The sequence below is a fragment of the Tripterygium wilfordii genome, chromosome 13 (assembly GCF_013401445.1).
Source record: "Tripterygium wilfordii isolate XIE 37 chromosome 13, ASM1340144v1, whole genome shotgun sequence".
Taxonomy (NCBI): Eukaryota; Viridiplantae; Streptophyta; class Magnoliopsida; order Celastrales; family Celastraceae; genus Tripterygium; species Tripterygium wilfordii.
In genome coordinates this window covers 11,866,668-11,891,087 of record NC_052244.1, presented here as the reverse complement: position 1 = coordinate 11,891,087, position 24,420 = coordinate 11,866,668, and the positions used below count along the sequence as shown (strand labels likewise).

The window sequence follows — 24,420 nt, the reverse complement described above, 5'->3', positions numbered from 1 at the left end:
TTAAAGAAATATGATCTAACGAACAATAGGATGTCACGTTAAAATTTTTAGTCGTCGAAATTATTCGAGGGACAAACGATGTACTTTCCTATAGTTGGAGGATAAAAAATGGAGGAAAAAAAAGTTAAGAGATGAAAATGAAATCTGACCAATAATTGAAAGATAAAAAATACCCTTTCGCCGTTGTTTTCTCCATGTAGTCCGTTATAATATGGTATCTTCTATTAGTATCCGGTGTTTGTACTTTTCTTTTGATTAGTTCTCATCAAATATAATCTATCTTTATAATAACTGAGTGTCTTTTACCCTCAAATTTTCTGACCTAATTTATTACATTAATAAATACAATTCCGCCTGTGAAATTTTCCGCAAAAAATAATTTTGTATTCACACGTCACGTACTGTGTGATCACAACTTCCATAATGTGTAAAATACATGAAAGACTAAAAAAAAGAACTATATTACCGCACGTGAGCAATCCATGGCTTTGATAAATGGATTCCTGACTAATGAGTGGTCACACAGAAATAACACTTTTGAGTTTTGATCGAATGGGGTACGTGCAGTAAAATCACAAGCAGATTTCTGTTTGATCGTCCGATCTGTTTATAAGATTTTAAACATCATGGATCCTATACTGTTAAACAAATCGGACGATCAGACATGAAACTGCAGGAGTTGTCTGTAGTTCCCATTGCAGTTACTCAAACCCACACTTTTGACTAGTTCATGGCACTGAAGTAGACAATCTATTGCAGAGTCTGTAAGTTCAATTTGAGCTTTAATTGATTTTAAATAAATTATCAAAAAATAATAATACAAAGTATCGGGGGTGTAAATTATAATGATGTATTTTTTTAAGGCAAAAACTAAATTCATTTGACAAATAATAACAAGACAAATGTGTGTTTGATCCAACAATACAAAATATTTCATATTTGTTTCAATCTTTTGTCAACAATTTTAGTTTTCTTTTCCCTAAAAAAATACATGATGATGATCTAATCACTAAAAACATTGCATTGACCATTTTTAGACATTTTTACAAAATCTTTTTTTTTTTTTTTGACAAGAAAAGCCTTCATTAACGAAGAAAAGAAGAACAATCCGAAGAAACAATACTCGAAATGAAACTTGGACAGTTCCCAAGCCATTCCATATCAGAATCGCAAACCATAGCATGCTTAGCTAAACTATCCGTTGCAGTATTAGCCCCTCTCTTTACATGGCAACAGGCCACCCTTTGGAAACTAGATAACAAGACCTTAGTATTGCTAATACACAGCCCCGCCTCAGAACAGTCAGTGCCTTCACTAATCAAAGCAGCAGTCACAAGCATAGCATCACCCTCCAAAATAATATCCACCATTTGAAGTTTCATAGCAAAAGCAGCAGCCTCCCTAGCAGCTAAACATTCAGCAAAATAAGGGAGCTTCGGCCCCTTTTTGCAGACTACCTTTGAGGCAAGATAAGCACCACTTGCATCCCGAGCAATAATACCAATCCCAATCTTCCCATCTTTCAACGCTGCATCATAATTGATCTTGATAACTGGCGGTGGGGGAACTTGCCATTTTGCAAGTGACAAGCTTCCTAAAGGTGCCCCACGAAAATTAGACTCCTGTGCAGCCTTAAATTCATGCAATAACTGGTCAACTTGCACTCCAACTGCTTCATGGGTACAAATTATACCTTTGTGTAGGACATTGTTTCGCACATTCCACAGCTGCAAGGAAAACGAGCAGTTGAGAGAAAGTTTCTGTGTTCATATTATGGACTAGGCCATCTACCCACAGCATCACAGAAGATCCAGGATGGACGTCATGAGTATGAGGTAGGCCAGCTTTGAAATATGCTTGACGAACCCAAGGACACAAAATGAACAAAAGAAAAGCTGACTCCCGATCCCTGCCACACAATAAGCACCCATGTTGAACTGGAATTTCCCGTCTCTGTAAATTCTCAAAAGTTGGCACATAGTCATTACATAACCTCCACACAAAGGTTTTAATCTTTGGAGGAACCCTTGCCCCCCAAATAGCATTCCAGATTCCCATGGACGTACGAGAGCTTGAGCTTGCATCATTTTTAATAAATTGGTTCCACTCCTCAAGGACCCTGTAGTCACTTTTAACTGTGTAGCTCAAATTAAGCCAATGCAAGCCTTGCAGTAGCTCGTCTATTGCAGGCCCATTCGCACTTTTGACGGGTTGAATCTGATTTTTCCTATAAATCTATGTTTAAAATCTCGCCCCTACTCATATTACCTCTTTAGTGCATCGGGTTTACACAACTTTGTTATTCTTGGGTCGTCTCACTTAATGACACTTAAACTCAGGAAAATATCTCATTGAGTGATAGGGATATGAGTTTTCTTATAAACCACATAGTTTGGGTTTACTAAATCGATGTATGATATTTAACATTCCCTCACACTTATTAGTTGAGTTATGTCAGACTCAACAAGTAGACAAATAGATGCTTCGATACCATGTTGAAAATCTCAATCATACGATCACATTTATACGCTTTGGGTTTACTGGCTCTCGTGGATATATTGGGTCTGTACAACTTTGTTCTTTTTGGACCATCTTACTTAATGGTACTTAGACTCAATAAAAGGCCTCATTGAGTGATAGGGAGTTTGAGTTTATCGATTTTCGTGAATATAACAGGACCGCATGCTTTTTGTTCTTCTTGGGTCGTCTCACTTAATGGTATTTATGCCCAAGAAAAATGCCTCAATGAGTGATATGGACATGTATTTTCATATAAACCCCATGGGTTGTGTTTACCAAATAGATGTGAGATATTTAATATTTTTGCACACTTTTGTGGGCTGCGTTATGTCATACCCAACAAGTGGACATGTAGATGTTTTGATACCATGTTGAAAATTCCAACCCAACTCACATCAACGATATTGTCCGATTTTGATCTACCGATTCTAGTGAATACATTAAGCCCACACGACTTTGTTCTTCATGTATTGTCTCACTTAATGGTATTTAGGCATAAGAAAATGCCTCATTGAATGATAGGGACATGGGTTTTCTTATAAATCACACAGTTTGAGTTTACTAAATCTATGTAGGATATTCAACCATTTGTAAGAGCAAAAATTGGTATTAGTCTCAAATCCAAACCAACGGCATACAGCTTAAATACAGGACAGCTTTAGCTTTATGGGTTTTAAGGAGATGCATATACTCAACTACGCTACGGTAGCCCAAGAGACACTTGGACTTGCAGAGAGAGATCCAAGATGCCATCGAGCCTAAGTATTAATAGGCTCACATGTCTCATTAAGACTAGGCATTATCTCGAACATACTAGGTAGAAGATGGGTCTTCAGTAGAAACTTGAGAGATACTCATTTCAACATGGCCTCTTAAGGTTGGGTGACTCTGAGGCCTGAGCTTCCTCAGATCTCGGGAGCCACCAAACGGGTTCTAAACCACTATAAATAGCACATTGGGGGCGCAGAGCAAAGAATCCAATTATGAGTATCAACACACTGCTCGATTTGGACCCCATCTTGCTACTGCTCTAAACTGACTTGGTCTGCATTATCAGTCCCGCTGCCACACTGCCACCAATCATTACGGAGGAGCTCCTTAGAGCACTCTACGCAGCAATCACTATGACGGTCACGGTGAACTCTATCAACTTCCTCTCTTCTTCTTTTTTCTTTCTTTTCATTCTATGCTTATTTTCTAAGTACCACATTGCTAATTTGACCATAGGAGATCCATTGAGCGGGTGTCAAGAACTCTCAAAAATGTCTTTCTCCCTATTTTCTTTTGTAAGTTGTCAGTGACAGATTTTAACATCATCTTAATCTTAATTATTCTGTATTTTGTATTTAATATTTATGTTGAAAAATTTATACTTTTCCCAAGAAAATGCCCAACTGTTCAGGGAAGGGAATTTGAATAGAGCCCATAACTTTCGTCGTAGAGAGATGGGCTTTGCTAATTGCTATTGGACCAAGTAGAGAAAATTTATTTACATTTCTTTTGCAAAGAAAGTGCAGGTTGGACTACAGAGTACGGACTATCCAGCCCATCTTCCGACTCTCGGCTTTGTTCATCTGAGATTTCCTCGACTTTCCCTGCATTCCATACTTTTGATAGCTTGTCTGAAGAATTAGGATCTGAATTGTTCGTCTTTTTGGATAAAATGCCTTCAATTACCTGCGCCAAACTGACATCATACACCGTAGGCGCTGTGGTTCTTCAAATGATTGGTCTCTCGCTCTTCGTCTTCGGTTTCTTCCCCGTCAAACCATCTCTCTCCGGCTTCAGGTGTCTTAGTTAGCTTTTCGATATTTCTTAAGGAGCTCAATAAACATTCTCAAATGATTTTAGGGTTTTGAAAGTTATTCATTCTTTTTGTTGTGGTGAATCAGTGGTGCGGACAGTTTTCGTCCTCCCGGGTATGATTCTTCTGATAATCAAAATGAGTCCTCTCTGACTCCGGATCAGCTGAGATTATTGTATCAGGTTTCTTTCTGGATTCTTGATATGTTAGTAGATTTTGTCATGCCATCTCGATAACTGCTTTGGTTATTTAACGTCTATACTGATATAGAAATATTATCTTTTTGTGTATGTATGTCCAATTGATGCTTTTTTAGACGTTGGGGTTTATATGCTTTTGTATTTATAAGTCTTGCTTTATATTGGATTTATTCATTCGAGATTGGGCCTTAGAAATTGTAATCCTAGCTTCCAAATTTGTTATGCATGTAGAAACCAAGATCCAGATTCAGGAATGCAGGCTTAAATTTTGATATTAAGTCTTGCAAATTGCAATACATTTGAACAACCCCCAATTGTGGTGCAAAGGATGTGCTTCTTTCTCTGGCTTTGTGTTCTATTTCCATTTATCATGCATTGACCCACTCTCAAGCTTCTCAAATTTAATTTATGAAAAATGTGCATGCCTTTGGTTTGAGCTAAGGCTTCTCAACTCTCATGTAAAGCTCGATAGATTGAATTATAACTTTATATTAATGCTAGTAAGTAAATATGAGTCAATATAGAAACCTAACTACTTCGCAGCTTTCCCTTATCTTTTCCTTACTGACTGGAGTTTATCATATCTATGTGTGTAGGGGCTATCTGGGATCCCTCCTTTGTTTGACCGGCTAATTTTAATGGTATGTCAAATTGCCTAAATGCATGTCATAGAAATGCATATAATGCTCTTGGTATGATGCTTGGTTGGTCACTATCAATTTTCCCTTTAGAAGATCAGTTTATCATGTACGACTATGTCAGTTTAGGTTGTTGATGGTCTTCCAGCAGAATTTGTGCTTGGTAAGGATAGACAGCCTCCAAGCAAGGCTATGATGGAATCAATGTCATACACTCAATCATTATTGGCTAATGGAATGGCAATTGGTTACCATGCGAAGGCTGCACCTCCAACTGTTACAATGCCTCGTTTGAAGGTAACTGTCTTTGCCATATTTATGGATCTGCAAAAATATAAGCACTCCTATGCTTTAATTGACACCTTGTTAGCATAATATATTATTGTAGGCTATGGTTTCTGGTGCCATTGGGGGATTTTTAGACGTGGCTTTCAATTTTAACACACAAGCTCTTTTGGATGACAATCTTCTCGGTTAGTTGGTGAAATTATGTTACTGTTGTCGAATCTACCTCATCAGTAATTTCTCTGAATCTTTCTCCAAATGCTTACTTGTCACTTTATTTTATTGTTCGTCACAGACCAGTTTTTCAGGATTGGTTGGAAAATGGTGATGCTTGGTGATGAGACGTGGCTCAGGTTGTTTCCAGGATTGTTTATTAGGCAGGATGGAGTTAGCAGTTTTTATGTAAGCCATTTCAATTATCTGGCATTTTCTTTTACCCCTAACTCTCTAATTCCTTGTTCTTTTTACGCTTCTCCCCCTTCTTTCTTCTCCCCCCACTTTCTTGCTGTGCTACTCTTCTAATTGCCTTCTAAAAGTTAATAAGCATATCCTTTTATGGTTGTTGGCATGTTGATTTACCATCTTTAATGAGTTCTTACTTATTCATTCATGGATATGAAAAAACATGCTTATGAACTGTATATTTAATGTAATAGTTACTTTCTATCCTATGTCATGCATATAACTTTCCCTGCCTTTGAGACTGGTTTAACTATTATCTATACAAACCACCCTGGGATACAAGAAATGGGAAGGAAGGGGAACTATTTTTTGTCATTTAATTTGTCTCTATGGTTTCAGGAGCTTGGTGATGGTTGATGATTCAGGAGTATATATGCTAATTTTCACATTATTATGGCGCTCTCTTCTTTTGCTTGGTTTATTTTATTCTTGGGTTGGTACTTGTATTTTAAAAGTAGTGAGTCATGTCACTAGCATATGACTATTATTGAGCTTGGGTTCTGATTTAAGGTTTTTTTGAATCAATGGTTGAGGTTAAAAGAGCTGTGGTAACCCTTATATAAGTAATATTTTAGGAGTCTTTCTAGGCAGTTGACTAATGCTTTTTTTGAGATGTTAGTTACTCCTAGAGACTGTTAAGTGTTAATTAATTCAATCTGCATTGCATCACTCGGCTAGGGCGGTTGAAGTACTAAAGGTTATTAACTTGTGAAGCTGCCAAAACTTTGTTTTCTTGCTATAGGTTAAAGATACCATACAGGTGGATCATAATGTTTCTCGGCATCTGGGGGATGAGCTTAGAAGAGATGACTGGAGTCTTCTGGTTTGTCCTCAATAATTGATTTAAGTTTAATCATTTTATAGCTGCCGCTTTGAATGATGTAATGGTGAAATTTGAAAATGTTTTAAGCATTTTATAGCTGCCACTTTGAATGATTGTAATGGTGAAATTTGTAAATGTTTTTCTCTTGAGCTGTGGTTTTGATTTTCTCTTAAGCGTTTTTTCTATTCCAGGTTCTTCATTATCTTGGCTTGGATCATGTTGGACATATTGGTGGGCGCAACAGGTGTTATCTAATCTGACTGACCTTTAAAGCCTAATATTAATTTCTTTAGCCTCATGTAAACTCCTCTTTTCAACTATTTTAGCGCCTTGATGGCCCCAAAACTTGCGGAGATGGATGATGTGGTGAAGATGATTCATTTGAGTGCGATCCAGAGACAAAAGAACAATGAAGGACGGACACTTTTGGTTTGTGCCACCTCCATCCTTATTTAATAATTTTTCCTGGTTGATATCCTATAGTTGGATCCAAAGATGTGCAGGACTTGCTTTATAGATCACCATGCTTCACTACATTACTGTAATAATTAACCAACCAAACGTCTATTGGAACAAACTGAGAACATTGGTTTGTGAGTATAAGATTAGATTTTAGAATTTAGTGTTTTTTAGACATTGGTAGTTATGGATCACCAGGCTTCTTTGTCTGGCTTCTTTTGATTATCTGTACATTTTAGTGGCGTGAATCAAGTTATCTGTAACCACATCAATGCCCCCTTGTAACAGCATCTATATTCAATTAGGCCGTTCATACCCCTGGGTCTGACAAGAAGACATTGCCTTTTTGCAAACTTCCTTTCATTATTGCTTTGATCACTTTCCTATTTCTATATTTCATACATCAAATTCATTGATGAACAGAAATGACTCGCATGTCTAATCCTCTTTGTATCTGTAGGTGGTTGTAAGTGATCATGGCATGACTGAGAATGGTAATCACGGGGGGTCTTCATATGAAGAAACTGATTCCTTAGCGCTTTTTGTTGGCCTTAATAGTCACATGCATGATCAGGCATCAACCACTCGAAACTCAGCATATCAGGTAATGGCAGAATAGAAGGTTTCTATGATAAGATTATCTTGGTATCCCAATAAAAGTTGAAGTGTAGCTCATTGAGAGTTTATAGAGATAGATACTGATGTGTCCTGAAATAAGAGGGCATTCAGTGATTTTTCCAAATCTAAATATTCACAGTTGCTAACTAAATTTTATTCTGACTAAATATTAATATATAGAGAGAACTCTTGCACAATGGTAAGGTTTCATTGCAATCTACTAATCTAGATGTCATAGGTTCAAACATAAGCTGCTTATCTGCAACACTAGGTTAAGGCTGCTTACCTCTGTGTTCCATTGGTCATGTATTTGCAAAAGCCCTGTGTGTTGAGCTGGCCTTTGTTTGAATCTATGTATTAAATACTATTATGAATATGTAACGGACACATGAAGGCATTGCATTCTGGATGATGATAACTTTGAGCATACCAAAGTAACTCACTTGTTTGGTGATCATATATTCTGAATGGTTTTTGCTTCTCCAGTATACATTTCCAGCAATCTACTGTTATGCAGCAAAGTCTTGATTGTTTAACAAATGTCTTCAAATGCTATCATCTTCAGATAACATAGCTCATTTGCTTGTGATCCAGGTGGATATTGCCCCAACATTAGCTCTTCTATTCGGAGTGCCAATTCCTAAAAACAATGTCGGCATCTTGATTTCAAAAGCTTTTGAATCTTTGGCTGGTCAGCTGCCGTTCTCCTTCTTTCCATTCAATTAGTTGTTAAAATCTTTCACAAATCAAGGGTAAAGAAATATAGATAATTGGTGAAATGTTGGTACATTCAATACTATATCAGAAATAATTTGATTTACTGTCATGAGTGCTAACTGCTAAGTATGCTTATGCACCAAGTGATTTTATCTCCATGACATTTCCAGTTACTCTGAAATGTTATCAAAGATGCTTGCTATCTATGCATATCACTCTGGCAAAAGATAACGGACTGCTAATGACCTTGTTAGTTGCAAATCATTTTGTGGAAGAATCGAGAGCAGAAGTAAGCTTGCAAATAATGGTTAATACGTAGGAATTCTTGCAGATGAAGACCAGCTGAGGGCAATGGAGTTGAATGCTTGGCAATTAATTAGATTACTGCAAGCACAATTACCAGGTTTATCATGTGCCAATCTCTCGCGCAAGGCATTTAGTGATAGTCATGAATCCAGAACTGCTCGCTGCAGGGGCAGAATGGAGAAGATGCTTTGCTGCTTATATATGAATGCTGCAGTTTTTCATAGCTCATGGAAATCCAAGAAAGCCTCTAGGTGGGACTCATCACCATCTTTAACAATAGTTACCAGACAAATTTAGTCGAGAAATGTTTCTGATTCCATATTATGTAATTTGTATAGTTAGGTCCAATAGCAGAGAAGAATACAGCAGCACTGTTGCAGCATACTACGAGTTCATGAAATCTGCAAGTGAGTGGTTATCACGCAGTAGTGCTAATGTATGTATATTATCCATCCTGCTTCATAAAGAACCTCACAACATTCATATATTTTTCTTTCTCCCTTAGTTTATTATTGTTATTGTTATACTTGTGGTGTTGTTATTGTAGTTGTTATCCCTTTTATTGACCAGTTCACAATATATTGCAGAAACCTGCTGACCTACTTACTTTTGGAGTCACAGCAATGGCTCTATCATGTCTGATATTGTTGACCCTTATATTTAGCATGAACAGAGAAGTTTCTATTGCAGGAAAGCACACACAGAATAGTATGCTTTGGTGGTGTTCAGATGAGTTTTTCATTGTGGGCAGTATATTGATCCTTATTTTAAGTATGGGGTCGAGTTCAATGGTGGAGGAAGAGCAATATATTTGGCATTTTATGACATCCACGTTTTATCTAATATTGCTTCGCAAAACATTGAAATCCTTTGCTGTGGGAAATATGAGAAATTTATTTGGCTTCTTCAAATGTCAAAATGGAAGAACTGGTATTCGCTTGTGTTCAATCTTTGTAACTCTTGTATCAGGGAGAATTTTAAGAGGCTGGCATCAAGGTGGTGTTAACTGGACTGATCTCCCTGACATTTCTAAGTGGCTTGAGCAGTATGGAAGTGATAGTGTAAGATTGATTCAACTGACCTCGGGCCTCTTAATTATCTGTTTAGGGTTACTTGCACTGTCTTCAATAGAATTAAAGAGGAGAGTTGTTAAATTGGTGGGATTTAGCTTTTTGATACCAGGATTATTGGTTTTGTGGCATATTGTGAGTTCTCAAGAAATCAAATTTGCATCATCTGCTGATAATGCTACTTCATTAGCACAAATGATTTATGCAACTCTTGGCATGATCACATTTGGGTCTGTCATGTCTATACCGTGGCTTATGCCCATTCGGATCTTGGATAAATGCACAAAACATGATGCCAACTTGTCAACTTTAGCTCTGGTCAATATTCAAGACAAGTATCCGCTGGTGGAATTTAGAGATTCTTCATATGTGATTGGGTTGGTGTACCTATTATGTTGGTGTCTTTTGCAGCTATTACTTCAACAACCAATTAATTCAATGCCCATATTTTTGCTTCTTGTGCAAATCTTGGTCAGCATGATTTATTCTTCTAATAGTTGGCGGCAACCCAAGGAGTGGGTTGAGGTAAGTTGCTACATTTTTTTTCCATGACAAAAATTTAGATACTAGCATGTATAAAAGGATGGTGGAAAAGGGAAAAGAAAATAAAGAAAGACAGAAAATAATAGAATTTTGATTACCCGAACATAGATAAATTGTATGTAGGTTCAGTGAAGTCATACTTTCGACTGGAACATAAGTCTAAACTTCAAATATTATATACCTTGGTAAAGAGTGTAGGATGCCTTATGTGCTGATAAAAATGCTTCTCATTTCATTCACCCTAGTTAATTGAGCTAATGTTACTAATACGGAACTTTTTTGTTTTTCGAGGTTGCTGCTTTCTACTGTTTGGGAATGGCGGGCCATTTTGCCCTGGGGAACAGCAATTCTCTAGCGACAATCGATGTTGCTGGAGCTTTTATTGTAAATGCTCTACTCTGTTGATGCAGTTATTTGTTTCATTTGTTTGATGTGCAAACGTTGCTATCTGCATTATATTTTGGTGTTAGCAAGAGATTAGTATTTGATTGAACCAATTTTGTTTTCCATTGGCAGGGCCTCTCAAGTTACTCAACATTAATTTCTGGCATTTTAATGTTCATCATTACCTATGCATCCCCCATGTTTGCCCTTCTCAGCATAGTGATGTACATATCTGTAAAGAAGACGAGTCATCTTGTAGAATTCGAGATTGCAGATTCAGGATATCTTCTTAAGATGATGCTTGGTCTTCCTTGTCTTGTTCCATTGGGCTTGAATTCAATTATCTTGGTTGCATATACTATCGTATTGCTGTTGATGAGGAATCATTTATTTGTTTGGAGCGTGTTCTCCCCAAAGTAAGTATTACTGGACTATAATTTTCAATATACTGGTAATTGTGTGAATAAATAGTGCCGCATTTTTAGATTGGTATAGTAATTTCCTTCAGCAAGTACCAAGAGTAAACCAAAAAACCGGCAGTCGAGGCAGAATTCCTTCGGAGGACCAACCATATAAGCATTGACCTATTTTTGAAGCTTAGATGTCATCTATATTGATTTGAAGTGATGTAATGTGCTGCATTTTTTCCCAGGTACTTGTATGTCTGCGCTACAACGGTATGCGTCTATGTGGGAGTCTTTGTTGTAGCAGCAACTGAGATTTATGTATACTTGGTCCTAAACCTGCGAAGGAAGAAACAAGTCCTCATTTGTAATGGTGCCAGATAGATAACGCATGAGAAATCCAGTTCTAGTTCTTTTAACAACCAGCTCTCAACCCGGTATTACCTTCTTTTTTAATTTATCACCTTGGTCCATTTGGAAATTTTATAGAGCGTATTGGGTTGCAAGCTGAAGAATGCACCAGGGATATGTTTTGTATGACAGTAACCAATAGTTTTTTTTTAATATATATTTATAAACTGTAAATAATAGTTGGTAATGAAATGCACTTGACTGTATATATGCTGACAATCGATTGTCAGCAGAAGATTTATATATATGAATCCAACGATCGAGATTAAAATTGATAAAATAAAATCACAAACTCATCGTTCGGCTTGTACTGCAAAAATCACCACATTGTCCAACGACTGTTTTGAAGGGCTGATTTATTGAAACTCCTGATCGCGATAAATATTTTCCGTCTAGTCTGCTTGAATCACGTAAATTGATTGAAAAATTGAGTTTGAAGTCGTAGCAACATTGCCTCTTCCCGTTGTCGATCTAGCAAACTTCCCTCCGACCATTGATGGTATCATTCAACTCCTCTTGATGAAGCACACCTTTTCCAACTAGTTTATGTCCGAAATAGTTGTCGGAATCCGACGTTCCATGTACGAGCTGAATGATTTGTGTTTTAATTTTAATTTTTTTTATCAACTTTAATCTCAACCATTATTTAGATTCACATCGATTAAGGTTTGAATCCCATAAACTTTTGCACGCGTGCTTGTAAGAGAATCTCTACATCTATATTTGTGTGTATTTATTTCGATATCTTTGGTATTAATAAGAATTAACATTTTTGTGACAATTTGATAAATATGGTAAAAAGGGGTAAAATAATTAGTATATTGTTACCTTTTAATCTGAATTGTATCTTCTATTTTAGAACTGAACCCCTTTTTCCCAAGAACCAAAGGCAAGGCGGTGTCAGCATTCATTTACGAAAAGATGGTCATATCATACCAGCACAGACTGTGACTGTCACACTAACATCGGGAATTCTGAATGCTCCGACCGTATCTCGACCTGTTGTGCTATTCCATCTTTTATCCATACTCTCCCATCTAAATTACCAAAAGACCTTTCCTTTCTAACCACACAAGAAGCCATCACAACCGTCCATGTCATCATTCACCTTCAATCAACGGCCCACATCACACTACAGGACACTTCCCCCTTCGTTCTATTTTCGTAATTTCACATATTTTTACCCATTATGACAGGTGACCGTATCCTCTCCATAAAAACGTTCCCTTTTTCTTTCCCTCCACGCACACTTCCACACCGTTTCTCTTGCTCTCTGAAAATGGAGCAAGAAACCAGGACACCCGGATCCGAACCCGAAATAGAACGCTTTCTCAGACAAGCTTTTCAGGACCTAAGGTTCCGGGATTTCTCCTCTGCCCGCAAATATGCCCTCCAGGTTCCAGATTTTGACCCGACCCGACTAGAACCGGCTCAAATCGTCGCCGTCGCCGACGTTATGCTAGCGGCGGAACGCCGCTTCCCGAATGGTAGCCTTGACTGGTACTCCGTACTCCAGCTCGATCAGGTGCGTCTCGATTCTAATACCCAGACACCCATGCAAACCCAGTTTGAGAAGCTGTCGTCCCTCTTAAACCCCAAGAGGAATCGGTTTCCATTTTCTCAACAGGCCTTCAAGCATGTTTGTGATGCATGGTCTGTGTTGTCGAATCGCATAAAGAAAGCCCAATACGACCATGATATCGAAACTTATAAACAAAAGACGAAAAGCTTTTGGACTGTATGTCCCTACTGCTATTATATGTATGAATATGAGAAAATGTACGAGGAGTGTTGCTTGAGGTGCCAGATATGTAGGAGGGCATTTCATGGCGTGGCGGTGCAACCGCCGCAGAATGTTTTGCAGGAAGGGGAGGAATACTATTGTGGGTTTGGGAAATTCCCTTTGGCATATAAAAATGGCGGGTTCTCTGAGAAAGAAAATAGTGTTGGCGGAGGTGATGGTGTTTCCATGGGAGACAAGAAAGAGGATGGTTCTGGAGGACTCAAGCGCAATTTTGAAAACTTTGTGGAGTTTTGTGATGATGATAGTGATGACAATGCTGGCAATGAAGAGAATAAGAAAGGAGATGCAGTGAAGGGAATGGGTGAGAACGTTGAGGAAAATGTGGGACTTGGTAAGATGGGATGTAATGTACAGGAGAGTGGGAAAACAGAGGTGAGAAATGAAGGAAAAATGCCAATGAGGAGGGTGAAGTCGGTGGTGAGGAATTCGAAGAAGATGATGGGGAGAGGGATCAAGCGTAGGATAATTGAGTCACCGGATGTTTTGGGAGGAAAAGAAATGCATGTGGGATTTGGAGGAGCTGTTGAAGAAGATGACCATTGAAGGGTAACATCAAGTAGAAGTGAGTTTTGAGGGTCGCCTTAATAGTTTTTTGTGGGGGATAATGATATCCATGTTGGTTTCTAGAATTCTTCTCCATGGAAGTTATTGGAGGGGATCAGTATGTCTTTTTGTTTCCTCCCTTTCCTGTTTAGGTATGACAGTTAGCAAATAGCAACTGAGGTTTGGAGCAGTGGAACTCATTTTGTCTAGGTAGTTCAAACTTCAGACATTAGATGGTATAGCAAAGAGCAGCTTGCCAGCTAGAGGTTTTTCTGTAAATGGGTACCTCATAGTTGAAATGGAATCTCAAATTTACGGTATAGTGGTATAGTTCTCGACATTGTGCTGCTTTGTCTCGTAAGTGAAATACTTAGTAGTTCTCAACCGTCTGCTATTCTGTCTTTAATTATGCTTGAAGAAATACTCTGTTCTTGGTTTTTGATTAGATGAACGGTAGAGGTGACTAAATTTTAGAAATTCCAGTTTTCTCTGATTTTAAGGTGAAGATCAATTATTAGTCTGCAGATGATGCTTAACATGTTGTCTGCTAAATTTAATTACAATCCATCTTCAGTATCTTTGCCTAGCTAATCCATGACCAATGCAATTCATGGATGAACAAATTGTTGTGAAATTCTTGTACTGCTAGAACTTTATATGTTTATTCTTCTTTTTTCAACCGTGATTGCCTCCATTAGTTGAAAGATGCATATGTTGAACAGCTTCAGTTACTCTGGTATTTGATGGCCAGGATCAGGATCACATATTCTTTGTTGAGGTTTATTGGTATGGCACCTTGTTGAGGAATCAGATCTTTGATATTTGTTGCATTTCAAGAAATTTGAAAGAAAATTAATAATTGAAAGAAATGTGTTAAAATCAATGTCCTATAACACCGTTGTTCCCCTATTTAATTATTCAAAAGCTTCAAAAAATTAATAATTGAGCTGGGTCAGAAATCTAAGCCTGGCCCGTGAAGAGGTGCTGGGCCGGCTTGTTTGACACCTCTAATCAACATTAACAGCACACCCAAAACGAAACAGAACATCTAAAGAAGTGAATCTCTGAGGACAAAAAGTCAAAAACTTATCTTTGTAAGCTCCTATAAGGCAATGGTGACATGCTTTTCCCACAATATTGAAGACCAAGAGAAATAGAGTGAACATTCATTGCAAGCTAAAAGGGTACAGATGGTAGTTTCTTATCAGCCAAAAAGTGCCCAACTATTTGGAGGGTACGCTTTGGAGCAGAAGCTGGGACTTGGTGAGCAGCTCCTCGAACAGTACCAAAAGTTAGCCCACCATCATAGATAGTGGTCCACCCTCCAACCTACATGATTCATGATCCAATAAACATCTTTCTTCTTTCTTTATAATTCATTTTCATCATAATCAATAAAACTTTGGCAAACTAGAAAGTAATATTGTTGAGTTACAAGAAAGAAAACCAGAAATCACCTGTTTATTGCTGCCATACCAAGGAGTCCAATCCTGAGTAATGTTCAATCCAAGCTTTCTCGATGCATATCTTGTTGAAGTTACTGGGACCATTCCATCAGCATCTCCACTGCAGAAAATAAATTTGTATCAAGGATTTGAATCTTTCGTTATTACATGTGACTTAATTAGAATATGAACCTGTAGATCAAAACGCGGAGGCCACCACCAGCTATCAGCCTTTTAATTACAGGAAGAACATTCCAACGTTGAATATGATAACTGCATACAAAACATAGGTCCAGCTTATATTCCAAGTAATATTTGAAGTTTGTTTTCACATTAATGCATGCAACAGCTTAAGAGGTGAGTGAACAAAGAAACATGTATATTAACTTCCAACCCGCATGCTTGCCATGGATAGGGAAGTTTGGTGACGTTGGCATGTAGTGCTTTCTGCGCATCCGGCCTATTCATGTAAGGTGTAACATAATCTACACATGGATTGTCGTCCTTGGAACCTGCAGTTTTCCTGTGACTCTTCTTACCCTACAAAATGCAATTCATAAAATTTAAATTGAATCAGGATATGGAGTTTTTTTTTTTTTTTTTAATTTGGCATTATTCAATTAACTGCACATTCAAAACTATTTTCTTTTGCATTAGAATTTCTAAATCAAATGAAAGCATGGATTATGGAAAGGAAATGAATTAGAGCTACAAAACCCCAGTGTAGTAGATAACTAACAAAATTAAAAGGTAATTGAGGAACAGTGCCTTGAATTGCTGGATGTTGTACGTTATTATTGTAGTCATCAATGTTGCAGACAGGACGATACAAATTGTAGATGTCAATATTCTTTGACATATCTAGAAAAGCTGCACTGCAATTAGGTTCAGATCTGTAATGTATATCACTGAAGTTGCATTTACTCCTAACCTCTTCGTGCACACGATCTGATATCACAGCATGACTCCATAAGTAATCAACAACTCCACGGCCATCTGTTTCATCATCCAACAATCCGTTCCCTATCTGAAATACATTGTTCATGAAAGAAAAAGATATAGTCAATGTTTTTTTATCATATCAATTGTGCACAACCTACTTAATAGTTAATAGCTACCATTGTTAAATGACAGAGGCTATTATTTGTCGGAATCTATCAACATAAACTCTATGATAGCTTAAACCTATTGTAAGGCGTATACTTAGTCGGTTCATGGTTAAACTTGTTTAGCCTATTACATAGCAGAGACATGCTGCATATGGCAAAAATTCAAAAGAACGTATAAGAATCATATTTGTGGCTATTAATTAATTTCCTTCCTCTTTTTCCTTCTTCTTGCTGTATATTGAGCGTCATTGTGTCAATATATGCTGTAAAAATCAAATCCCTATATATAACAGTAAATCATGATGACAGCATGTCATTGACAATGATAAGGCATGCAGCAAGAATCCAAAATAAGAATCACTAATCTGTAATATGCTGCTACTTATTTTCCCTTTTGAGATATAAAATATCCTTTCAATTTGTTCATTCAATAATGAACTTTGAAAATATACTTGGAGTCGTATCCAGACGAACTTGAAACCAACTATACTTAAAAGTGTTATAGTCCCACCATCCCCTCCCTTTCCTTCTGTATAACTACTAACCATTAAAATACAACAATGTATCCAAGTTACTGTAACTTATGAATATAAATCAAATTATAGGATAACGACATTGGCCATTTCAGGGTCAAAGTCAGCAGTGAATATGTTGTTAATTTGTTATTGACAGCTGACTTTGGCATCAGATAGCAGAACTTGTAGATTAAGGGGCTAGCCTTAGGACATGATTAACTTTTTGGGATAGCATTGTGAGTCATAGACATCCAAAGAAAGAAAAATAAATCATGTCACTATTGCTGATTCAGGCAAGCAAAATATATCGCATTCAAAAAAAGAGTGTGCAATATATTAGACAGTACAACCACCCTAGAAACATAAACTAACGATAGATGTATCCAGATCTTACCCCACATAATATGTGAAGTTTCTGCGAATTGAACCTATGATCACTGGGCATCTGGGCCTCATATTTGCCTTCTAATGGTGATAAATGAAAATTAATTGGAGTAATCTTGATCAGCCAAGAATCGTATACTTTATTATTCAGTCAACTATTGCCTTTCAGTCTAAACCACAACAACTCTGTACAGAACGATTTTGTAAAACAAGCCATAGATTGTGCACTTACAAGCATTTGTAATAAATAATCTGCTCCGAGGCAGGGAAAAGGGAGGTACATAAATTTAAAACTTCTACTTTTTTTGGTAAGTTAAAAAATTTAAAACTTCTACCCTCACATGTGAATCATAAGTGTCCAAAATCTGATACCCGCATTAGCTGTGATAGACCAAATCTGCGTCAGTGCCTATAAAACACAAGTTCGCGACTACAATTGGCTTTGATAGCATCTTCCAATTTCTCAGCCTGGTCGAAATCAACTTTGAAAGAAACCATGGTAATGCCATCTTTGCCTGTTTCATAATCCTGCCTGATATCCTCAGCTTGGAAAGATTGTAGCTGTGACCAGTGACCAGTAAACAGTCGGCATGATAAGGAGAAAATCAAACTAGAACTTATAATGTGAAACATAAACAATAATGTGCTTTTGGTCAAAAGAAAGAGAACATTAATGTGCTTCTGGTGACACAAGCCATAACACACATGGTACCATCCAGGATGAATAGAAGGCCCCCCTATGGCACTACATAAGGACACAGCAAAACAACATTTTCTTTCGTGGCAACGAAGAGCATATGCAGAGAATTCAAAAAGATCCCAAACACTAAAACAAACTCACCTGATGGTATAGAGAACCCAAAAGGTTAAAAGAAACTTCCACTCCCATTGGCACCTGTATTGCAAATTCAAAAGTAGAAAAAATATTAATTATCGTGTATATTTTTTTATTGGAAATCATGTATATAATTCAATTAATTATAAATTTTTCATGGCATACATATTATTACAGTGTGTCCCCCTGTTTCACTATATCTGAAACAAAGAGCATGTGCAATAATGCAACACAAGCTATACATTATGAGATGGGGAAACCCATAAAAAGGGTACCTTGGATTTTACAAGACATGTTGGGGAATTTCGCAAGCACTCCGCAGCAACACCTCCATAAGCTCTGACCAGTCCTCCAGTACCTAGTTTTATCCCTCCAAAGTACCTAAACTTTAATTAGAGAAAAATAGAAAGTATACAAAAAGGCACAGAAACATAGCATCGTGCTTACTGCTTAATATATCCCCCTAAAGGCTGAATTCCGTAAACGCAAGACTTGACGAAAGAAATAAACTTTTTTCAGGTCAACTAATGTCTAAGCTACAGTTCAAACTCCAGATGAAGAAGGATATGCAGCTAGGCCAGGAAGCTGATACAAAGCTGATGCAGATCCCTTTTGTCTATTGTGATGGATATGAAAGTAGATGACATACCAAGTTCTTCTACCTAATTCATTAAAAAAAATCTCTTCTACCTAAAAAAGGTTTGAGAAAATATATACCTGATTACAACGACCATTACTCTATCTATCCCAGAAGAATCAATTGCAGTTTGAATAGGTTTGCCAGCAGTACCAGACGGTTCACCATCATCATTACATCTGTATTGCTCTCCAACCTATTGTGCAGACCACAAAAGACTGGTGAGCTCAAGAAAAAAGGCCATAAAATGGAGTTTCCTCCACGGAGCTATCATACTCTCTAGTCTCTACCCTCATACCCTCCACATTCAGCACACAACTTGTTTTAAAATCTCAAGGCATCATATGCACCAAAGAAGAACTCTATTGCACCATGTTTGGTTCACAAGCAATGTAAGTTTGTAACAACTAACAAGGATAAGAATTACAATCATCTTGTCTTATGCTTTATGAAAAGCTGAGAACTTGGTAAGCATGTCTATTAAGTTCACAAAAAAATAAAATTCTACATTTCTGATTCTATTCTAAATAGAAGGTAACAGGGTTACACACTTTAAGTTCCCCAAAAAGGTGAATGTTGTCAGCATACATTATCTTTGTTCCCGACCCTGCCCACCGTGGAGTCTTGTGCAAGGGAGTTGTTTATATACGTTGGGATTGCATTCAGAATCTTATCACCATTGCAGAACAAAACAATCAAACATATTACTGACTAAAAGAATACTCAGTCAACGAAACTCAAACTCAGCCGATCAGCTAAAACCACAGATACGTGATTTACCTTGTAAGCCCAACAATTGTGAGTAGCACGCGGGTCCCGTACCTAAACGAACACAAACAAGTGAAAAACCTAAAAAAAAAAATCAAAATCACAACGTAAGAGCATAAGGGAAATGAAACAAGATACAGAGACCCAAACCTCGGAGAGGAAGGAGTGAGCAGAGCGTTCATCGGAAATAGGGCCAGCGATGGCTATGAATTTGCTCTTCTTGATCTCTCTTTCGAAACTCACTCGCTCTTTAATTGTCGTGTACGCGCCTGCAGTACTAGAGCTGCTACCAGTGGCGGTGGTTACCATGGCTCGCTTAACTGTGGTGATTGCGAAGATTCGAAGATGGAGGTTTAGTATATGGTAATGGTGGGAAGCTGGTATGGTTGCTGTTACAGTAGAACACATCTTCGGAGTCTTGTTTTCTCGGCCGAGCCCAAGGACAAAGGGCCACGACACCGGCCACGTAACCTAGATGGCTAGAATCGACATTCGCATACCTGCTGCTTCATGGTTCACATTTCACAATCCAATATAAGTGGGCCTTCTTCAGTTCTTTGGATCTTGAACGTAGGCCCAATTTAGAACGAATCTCACGGGCCGAGCTCGGGAAGGTGATTTGAAGGCAAGAATAGCTGAATAGGAGTAGGCAACGGTTGATAATAAAAAACAAAGGGAATAGACGCTCGATGTAATAATATATATTAGTCTGATTTCTACGATATGCATGTGATGTCTTTTAGCAGCAGCTATAGGTTGACAAGTGTAAGGAGAAGAAATGAGATGTTGAATGCTGTGTTTTTCAAATAACGAGCTGCAGCCAGGTACCACCTGTGTGTGGTCGCCTAGGGTCGAAGATTGAGGAAGGGAGAAAGAGGAGAATATTCGCCATAGGCAACTATCTGAATCAGAGGTTGTTTTTCAAGTATAGATTTCAATCCTTTAAATTTGGTACCACCGTTAAAATAGATTGTAGTGATAGAGGCTTTGAAATATTTTTCCACCGTCGATAAACTTAGGAAATATGAAGAAAAAAAGCATCTCATGTGTGCGCCATGGTAAATAACCATATATATACTTAGTGAAGTGATCAACAAATATAATATAATAAGACCTAGAGACCATTTAGTGATGTGATGGGGGAGAAGGCCCAAATATTAGTATAAAGAACATCTAGAGGTCCACGATTAGTATCAATTGGAACTCCAAAAGGAAGCTTATGAATCTTATAACACTTGCATGAATCACATACTGAAAAAGAGAATTTTTCACTCGTGGGAAGACTGTGGGTGGGCACCAAAACATGAACAATTTTTGGAGTGAAATGACCAAGGCGATCATGCCAAATATCACTAGGTCGGTTGGACGGTGAACTTCTCCTTCTTGGAAACCAAAATGCAACGATGCGTCGTCGTATTGATAAAGAACTTACGGCTTTGAGGGAGTGTGAGTGGGGATGGATTATGCAGTAAGTGTAGATAGTGGCTACTGATCGAGAGAGTGAGTGAGAGTGAGAGTGAGAGAGACAGAGACAGAGACTCGAGAAAGTTCTAGTGTTCTAGGGCTTCAATTTCTAGTTATTTCACTCTCACAGTGAGAGAGATTGAGACTAAGATTTTGAGAAATTGGGCTGGACTTGTTTGTAATTTGTCGATAGGGGACACTAAATTGTAGTGTTTATGGGCTTTTAACCCAAATTTTATAATAATCGATTGATTATCCTAACGATCACCAACCGACCCACCTCTGCATGGATCGGGTGAAATTGTCGGCCTAACTACGTGGGTCGGTTGACAGTTGATTAGCGACCATGAAAGTTGAGCTGGTAATGTCTCAGTATGTACGTAAAATTGACTTATGCCCAGCCCTATGAGAAGGAGGCAGTGTAACACAACCGTTATGAATAATATGCAAACGCGGACCATCACCAACAATAACATCATCTATCTGGACCTTTATAAGGCTTTTAGGATGTGAGAATGCTCAAGTCGATAGAAGCAGGTTGGGTGATGACTTGTGAGATTTTGAATTTGTGGTGTGATTAGCTTTGAGGGGCTAGAGACTAGAAGACCTATTAGGCATTTAGCAGCAAAACCATCACGAGCACCATGTCCTGTTTTGTCGTAGAATTGGCAAATGATGGTTGAGTTTTCTGCTTGTGTGATGTAGATTTTTGACCTTTTGCATATTTGGGACGAGATTGTGGTCCTTGAGATGAAAATGGTTTCTCCATGATTTTGTTGATGATGACTTGCTCTGGATGGATTTTGTTGAGTTGGATTAGCAGTAAAGTCATCAATAGCAGCATGACTTTCTTCTAGTTTGAGGAAGGACTAATTCTCGACGAGCTCGTCATGAAGTTCTTCAAAGCTGATCACGGAATCCCTTGCTCTAATTACTGTTGCAAGTTCTTTATACTCGAGACCAACACCATTTAAGATGTGGAGAATAAGCTGATTGTCGGAAAATGATGCGCCCATGCGGGATAGTTCATCAGTTTGGCTATGCACCTTGGCAAAAACATTTAAGATAGATAAACTTTCTTGGGGCCTCACAACCAACAAGTTGTCGCTTTGGCCGAGTGGTTAAGGCGTGTGCCTGCTAAGTACATGGGTTCATCCCGCGAGAGTTCGAATCTCTCAGGCGACGACTTTTTTTTAGAACTGTAAAAGTGCTAGCATATAGGGTCCACCCTGTGGGCTTAAAGAATTTTTAAGTTGGAGGGCCCAATGGTGGGCCGGCCCTGTTGGGTCTCCTCATTGAAATTTTACTCTTTTTTTTTGAAGTGTAAAAGTGCTAGCATATAGGGTCCACCCTGTGGGCTTAAAGAATTTTAAGTTGGAGGGCCCAATGGTGGGCCGGCCCTGTTGGGTCTCCTCACTAAAATTTTACTCGAAGGTTCATTAATCATTAGGTGGAATCTATTAGGTGAACGATTTTAATAAATTTGTTTTTTCAGATTAAAAGAAAGGAATAAGTACGGAATTGTCTCTTGTATTTTTTTTGATTCAAAAAAACCCCTAAATTTTGTTTTGGATCAAAAAAGTCTTTGCATTTACAAGAATGGTACACGTTAGCCCTTTTGTTAAACCTCCGTTAAAATTTGTTGATTTGTTAGTTAAGTGTAATTTTTTTTTCAATTTCTTCTTTTTTTACATGGTGCACATGTGGATGTAAGTATGTAACAAATCAAAAGGTAACACGTGGAAAATTAAAAATAAAAAATCATGTCAAATTAAAAAATCCTAAATCAAAATTAAAGAAAACTCTAAATATTCTCTCGCTCCCCCATCTCTCTTCTTCGTTCATCTTCTCCGGTGACATCTTGATTACATATTTCCTCACACTTTCCTTGCGAAATCATCCAACATCTCTAAAACCAATTTTACAGAGATTTATTTTTTGCTTATTTTCGGCAACAATACAGGTGCAAAACTTCACCTCCGACGACCACACTAATTTTCAAATATGCAAAATGAATCAATAAGACCCTCAGATTCGACTGCATATTTCCTCTTCTCGTTTCAATCCACGACCGCCCTAGCCATGCCACCGCTAGCCCTCCCACTTGCAATTGGAACCACATTCGATGAAAAGCATTGGAAACATTATGGTGGGGACTATTTGCACTTGGAACCGCGAATTTTAAAAAGAACACGGAGCAGATTTGAATTACCCGTTCACAGATTTAGTAAAGCTCGAAAAGGTAGAAGCGAAAGATGAACAGTCGATGTTGGGGTAAGGGCGTGTTTGGTAGTTGGGGGAAGGGGGTGTGAATGAAAAAATGGGGAGTGCAAATAGTCCCCACCAACATTATTGGGTGTTGTTGCCCTTTTTGATTTGTTTGAAAATAGTTTAGAAACAAAGCCCATGATTGATCGATTGATTCATTAATGATCCACTCTCTACTCATTGTTAGATTGTCATATGCTCAAGCGGTTGCCGGCGCAAAATTAGAACTAGGGTTGGGTTTTATTTTAGGGTTTTTAAGTTTCAATTTTTTTAGTTTTACAAGGCTTTTTTTGTTGTTTTTTTTTTTAGCTTTTATCCTTATCCATATCACTTTTGACACATCATTTTTATATTTCTTAAAATCAAAGACATGTCACATATTAATTGACACATCAACTCTTTTAACGACAATTTGACAGAAGGTCTAACAGAACCTAAGATTTAAAGTACAGGGGCTTATTTGATCAAAAAAAAATTCAAGGACTTTTTTGATCCAAAATATAAAGTATATGGGCTAAATCCATACTTATCCCTAAAAAAAACCCCATTGATTCAAAATCATCTGTATTTTAATTTCTTATTTTTTAATAATTTTTCAAAAATTGGGCTAGTTACGCTAAGGACAAATTTGAAAGTCATGTTTCAATATATTCATAATATTATTTTCTATACCGTAAAGTCTACGTGATTTAAAACATGTACAAATAAAGATTAAAAATTTAAAACGTTGTTTTTCATTTCTCATATTTTCTCCAACAAACACATGATATCATCCATATCGTCAATTTAATCTTTTTTCTTTTTTAAAATGAAATGTCAAAATGATTTATCGATATATTATTATGAATAAAAAATATTGACAAATGAATTTTAAAAATTAACCACAAATTGACTGAAGCAATGACAAATTACTCACATAAAATATATATATATATTTTTAAAATAAGAAAGGAGGATTTGAATCTTGATCCACATGATTCTTCTTATTCCAACTAATTGCGTGG

At 37.5% G+C, this 24,420-nt stretch overlaps 4 protein-coding genes and 1 non-coding gene across 14 annotated transcripts; 3 read left to right on the top strand and 2 right to left on the bottom strand.

The window, feature by feature from the left end:
• Positions 1–4,031: 4,031 nt before the first annotated feature.
• Positions 4,032–11,849, top strand: LOC120013028 (GPI ethanolamine phosphate transferase 2). Of its 5 annotated transcripts, none has more exons than XM_038864635.1 (17): positions 4,032–4,308; positions 4,413–4,506; positions 5,121–5,165; positions 5,292–5,459; positions 5,551–5,635; positions 5,743–5,849; positions 6,652–6,732; positions 6,924–6,976; positions 7,059–7,161; positions 7,652–7,795; positions 8,404–8,500; positions 8,858–9,083; positions 9,175–9,239; positions 9,523–10,427; positions 10,737–10,829; positions 10,962–11,245; positions 11,482–11,780. In XM_038864635.1, the coding sequence occupies exons 1-17, from the start codon at positions 4,184–4,186 to the stop codon at positions 11,615–11,617; spliced, it is 2,811 nt and encodes a 936-aa protein (XP_038720563.1). In that variant the 5' UTR covers positions 4,032–4,183; the 3' UTR covers positions 11,618–11,780. The 5 variants fall into 5 exon arrangements, with proteins under 5 accessions (XP_038720563.1, XP_038720562.1, XP_038720566.1 ...); XM_038864634.1 differs by having other exon boundaries at positions 4,043–4,308; positions 9,175–9,268; positions 9,420–10,427; positions 11,482–11,849; XM_038864638.1 differs by lacking the exon at positions 4,032–4,308 and having other exon boundaries at positions 4,410–4,506; positions 5,314–5,459; positions 9,175–9,268; positions 9,420–10,427.
• Positions 11,850–12,889: 1,040 nt separating this feature from the next.
• Positions 12,890–14,311, top strand: LOC120013684. Its single transcript, XM_038865575.1, has one exon. It carries the CDS (start codon positions 12,924–12,926, stop codon positions 13,989–13,991), a length of 1,068 nt encoding a protein of 355 aa, XP_038721503.1. The 5' UTR covers positions 12,890–12,923; the 3' UTR covers positions 13,992–14,311.
• Positions 14,312–14,842: 531 nt separating this feature from the next.
• LOC120011884 (serine carboxypeptidase-like 34) lies at positions 14,843–17,955 on the bottom strand. Of its 5 annotated transcripts, none has more exons than XM_038863043.1 (7): positions 17,817–17,955; positions 16,368–16,463; positions 16,176–16,306; positions 15,831–15,976; positions 15,629–15,709; positions 15,449–15,557; positions 14,843–15,320 (listed from the first exon to the last, which is right to left on the bottom strand). In XM_038863043.1, the coding sequence occupies exons 2-7, from the start codon at positions 16,405–16,407 to the stop codon at positions 15,168–15,170; spliced, it is 660 nt and encodes a 219-aa protein (XP_038718971.1). In that variant the 5' UTR covers positions 16,408–16,463; positions 17,817–17,955; the 3' UTR covers positions 14,843–15,167. The 5 variants fall into 5 exon arrangements, with proteins under 5 accessions (XP_038718971.1, XP_038718972.1, XP_038718970.1 ...); XM_038863044.1 differs by having other exon boundaries at positions 16,176–16,297; XM_038863042.1 differs by having other exon boundaries at positions 16,205–16,297.
• LOC120011883 (IMPACT family member in pol 5'region) lies at positions 17,561–20,142 on the bottom strand. 2 transcript variants are annotated; one of them, XM_038863039.1, is made up of 7 exons: positions 19,835–20,142; positions 19,697–19,738; positions 19,505–19,585; positions 18,997–19,112; positions 18,555–18,660; positions 18,286–18,339; positions 17,561–18,005 (listed from the first exon to the last, which is right to left on the bottom strand). In XM_038863039.1, the coding sequence occupies exons 1-7, from the start codon at positions 20,090–20,092 to the stop codon at positions 17,847–17,849; spliced, it is 816 nt and encodes a 271-aa protein (XP_038718967.1). In that variant the 5' UTR covers positions 20,093–20,142; the 3' UTR covers positions 17,561–17,846. The 2 variants fall into 2 exon arrangements, with proteins under 2 accessions (XP_038718967.1, XP_038718968.1); XM_038863040.1 differs by lacking the exon at positions 19,505–19,585.
• Positions 20,143–22,251: 2,109 nt separating this feature from the next.
• On the top strand, positions 22,252–22,333 carry TRNAS-GCU. The gene has a single exon. It is a non-coding gene; the product is annotated as a tRNA-Ser (tRNA).
• The last annotated feature ends 2,087 nt before the right edge of the window (positions 22,334–24,420 follow it).

Coding starts and splice junctions, on each gene's coding strand:
- LOC120011883 (XM_038863039.1), bottom strand. CDS start 20,092: ATGTGTTCTACTGTAACAGCAACCATACCAGCTTCCCACCATTACCAT. Junction 18,340..18,554: donor CATGTCTTGTAAAATCCAAG/GTACCCTTTTTA, acceptor TTTGCAATACAG/GTGCCAATGGGAGTGGAAGT. Junction 18,006..18,285: donor TGGGTTCTCTATACCATCAG/GTGAGTTTGTTT, acceptor CACTGGTCACAG/CTACAATCTTTCCAAGCTGA.
- LOC120013028 (XM_038864634.1), top strand. CDS start 4,184: ATGCCTTCAATTACCTGCGCCAAACTGACATCATACACCGTAGGCGCT. Junction 4,309..4,412: donor CCATCTCTCTCCGGCTTCAG/GTGTCTTAGTTA, acceptor GTGGTGAATCAG/TGGTGCGGACAGTTTTCGTC. Junction 9,269..9,419: donor TATCACGCAGTAGTGCTAAT/GTATGTATATTA, acceptor AATATATTGCAG/AAACCTGCTGACCTACTTAC.
- LOC120013684 (XM_038865575.1), top strand. CDS start 12,924: ATGGAGCAAGAAACCAGGACACCCGGATCCGAACCCGAAATAGAACGC.
- LOC120011884 (XM_038863041.1), bottom strand. Junction 15,710..15,830: donor TATCCATGGCAAGCATGCGG/GTTGGAAGTTAA, acceptor TTTTGTATGCAG/TTATCATATTCAACGTTGGA. Junction 15,321..15,448: donor GGTATGGCAGCAATAAACAG/GTGATTTCTGGT, acceptor TGAATCATGTAG/GTTGGAGGGTGGACCACTAT.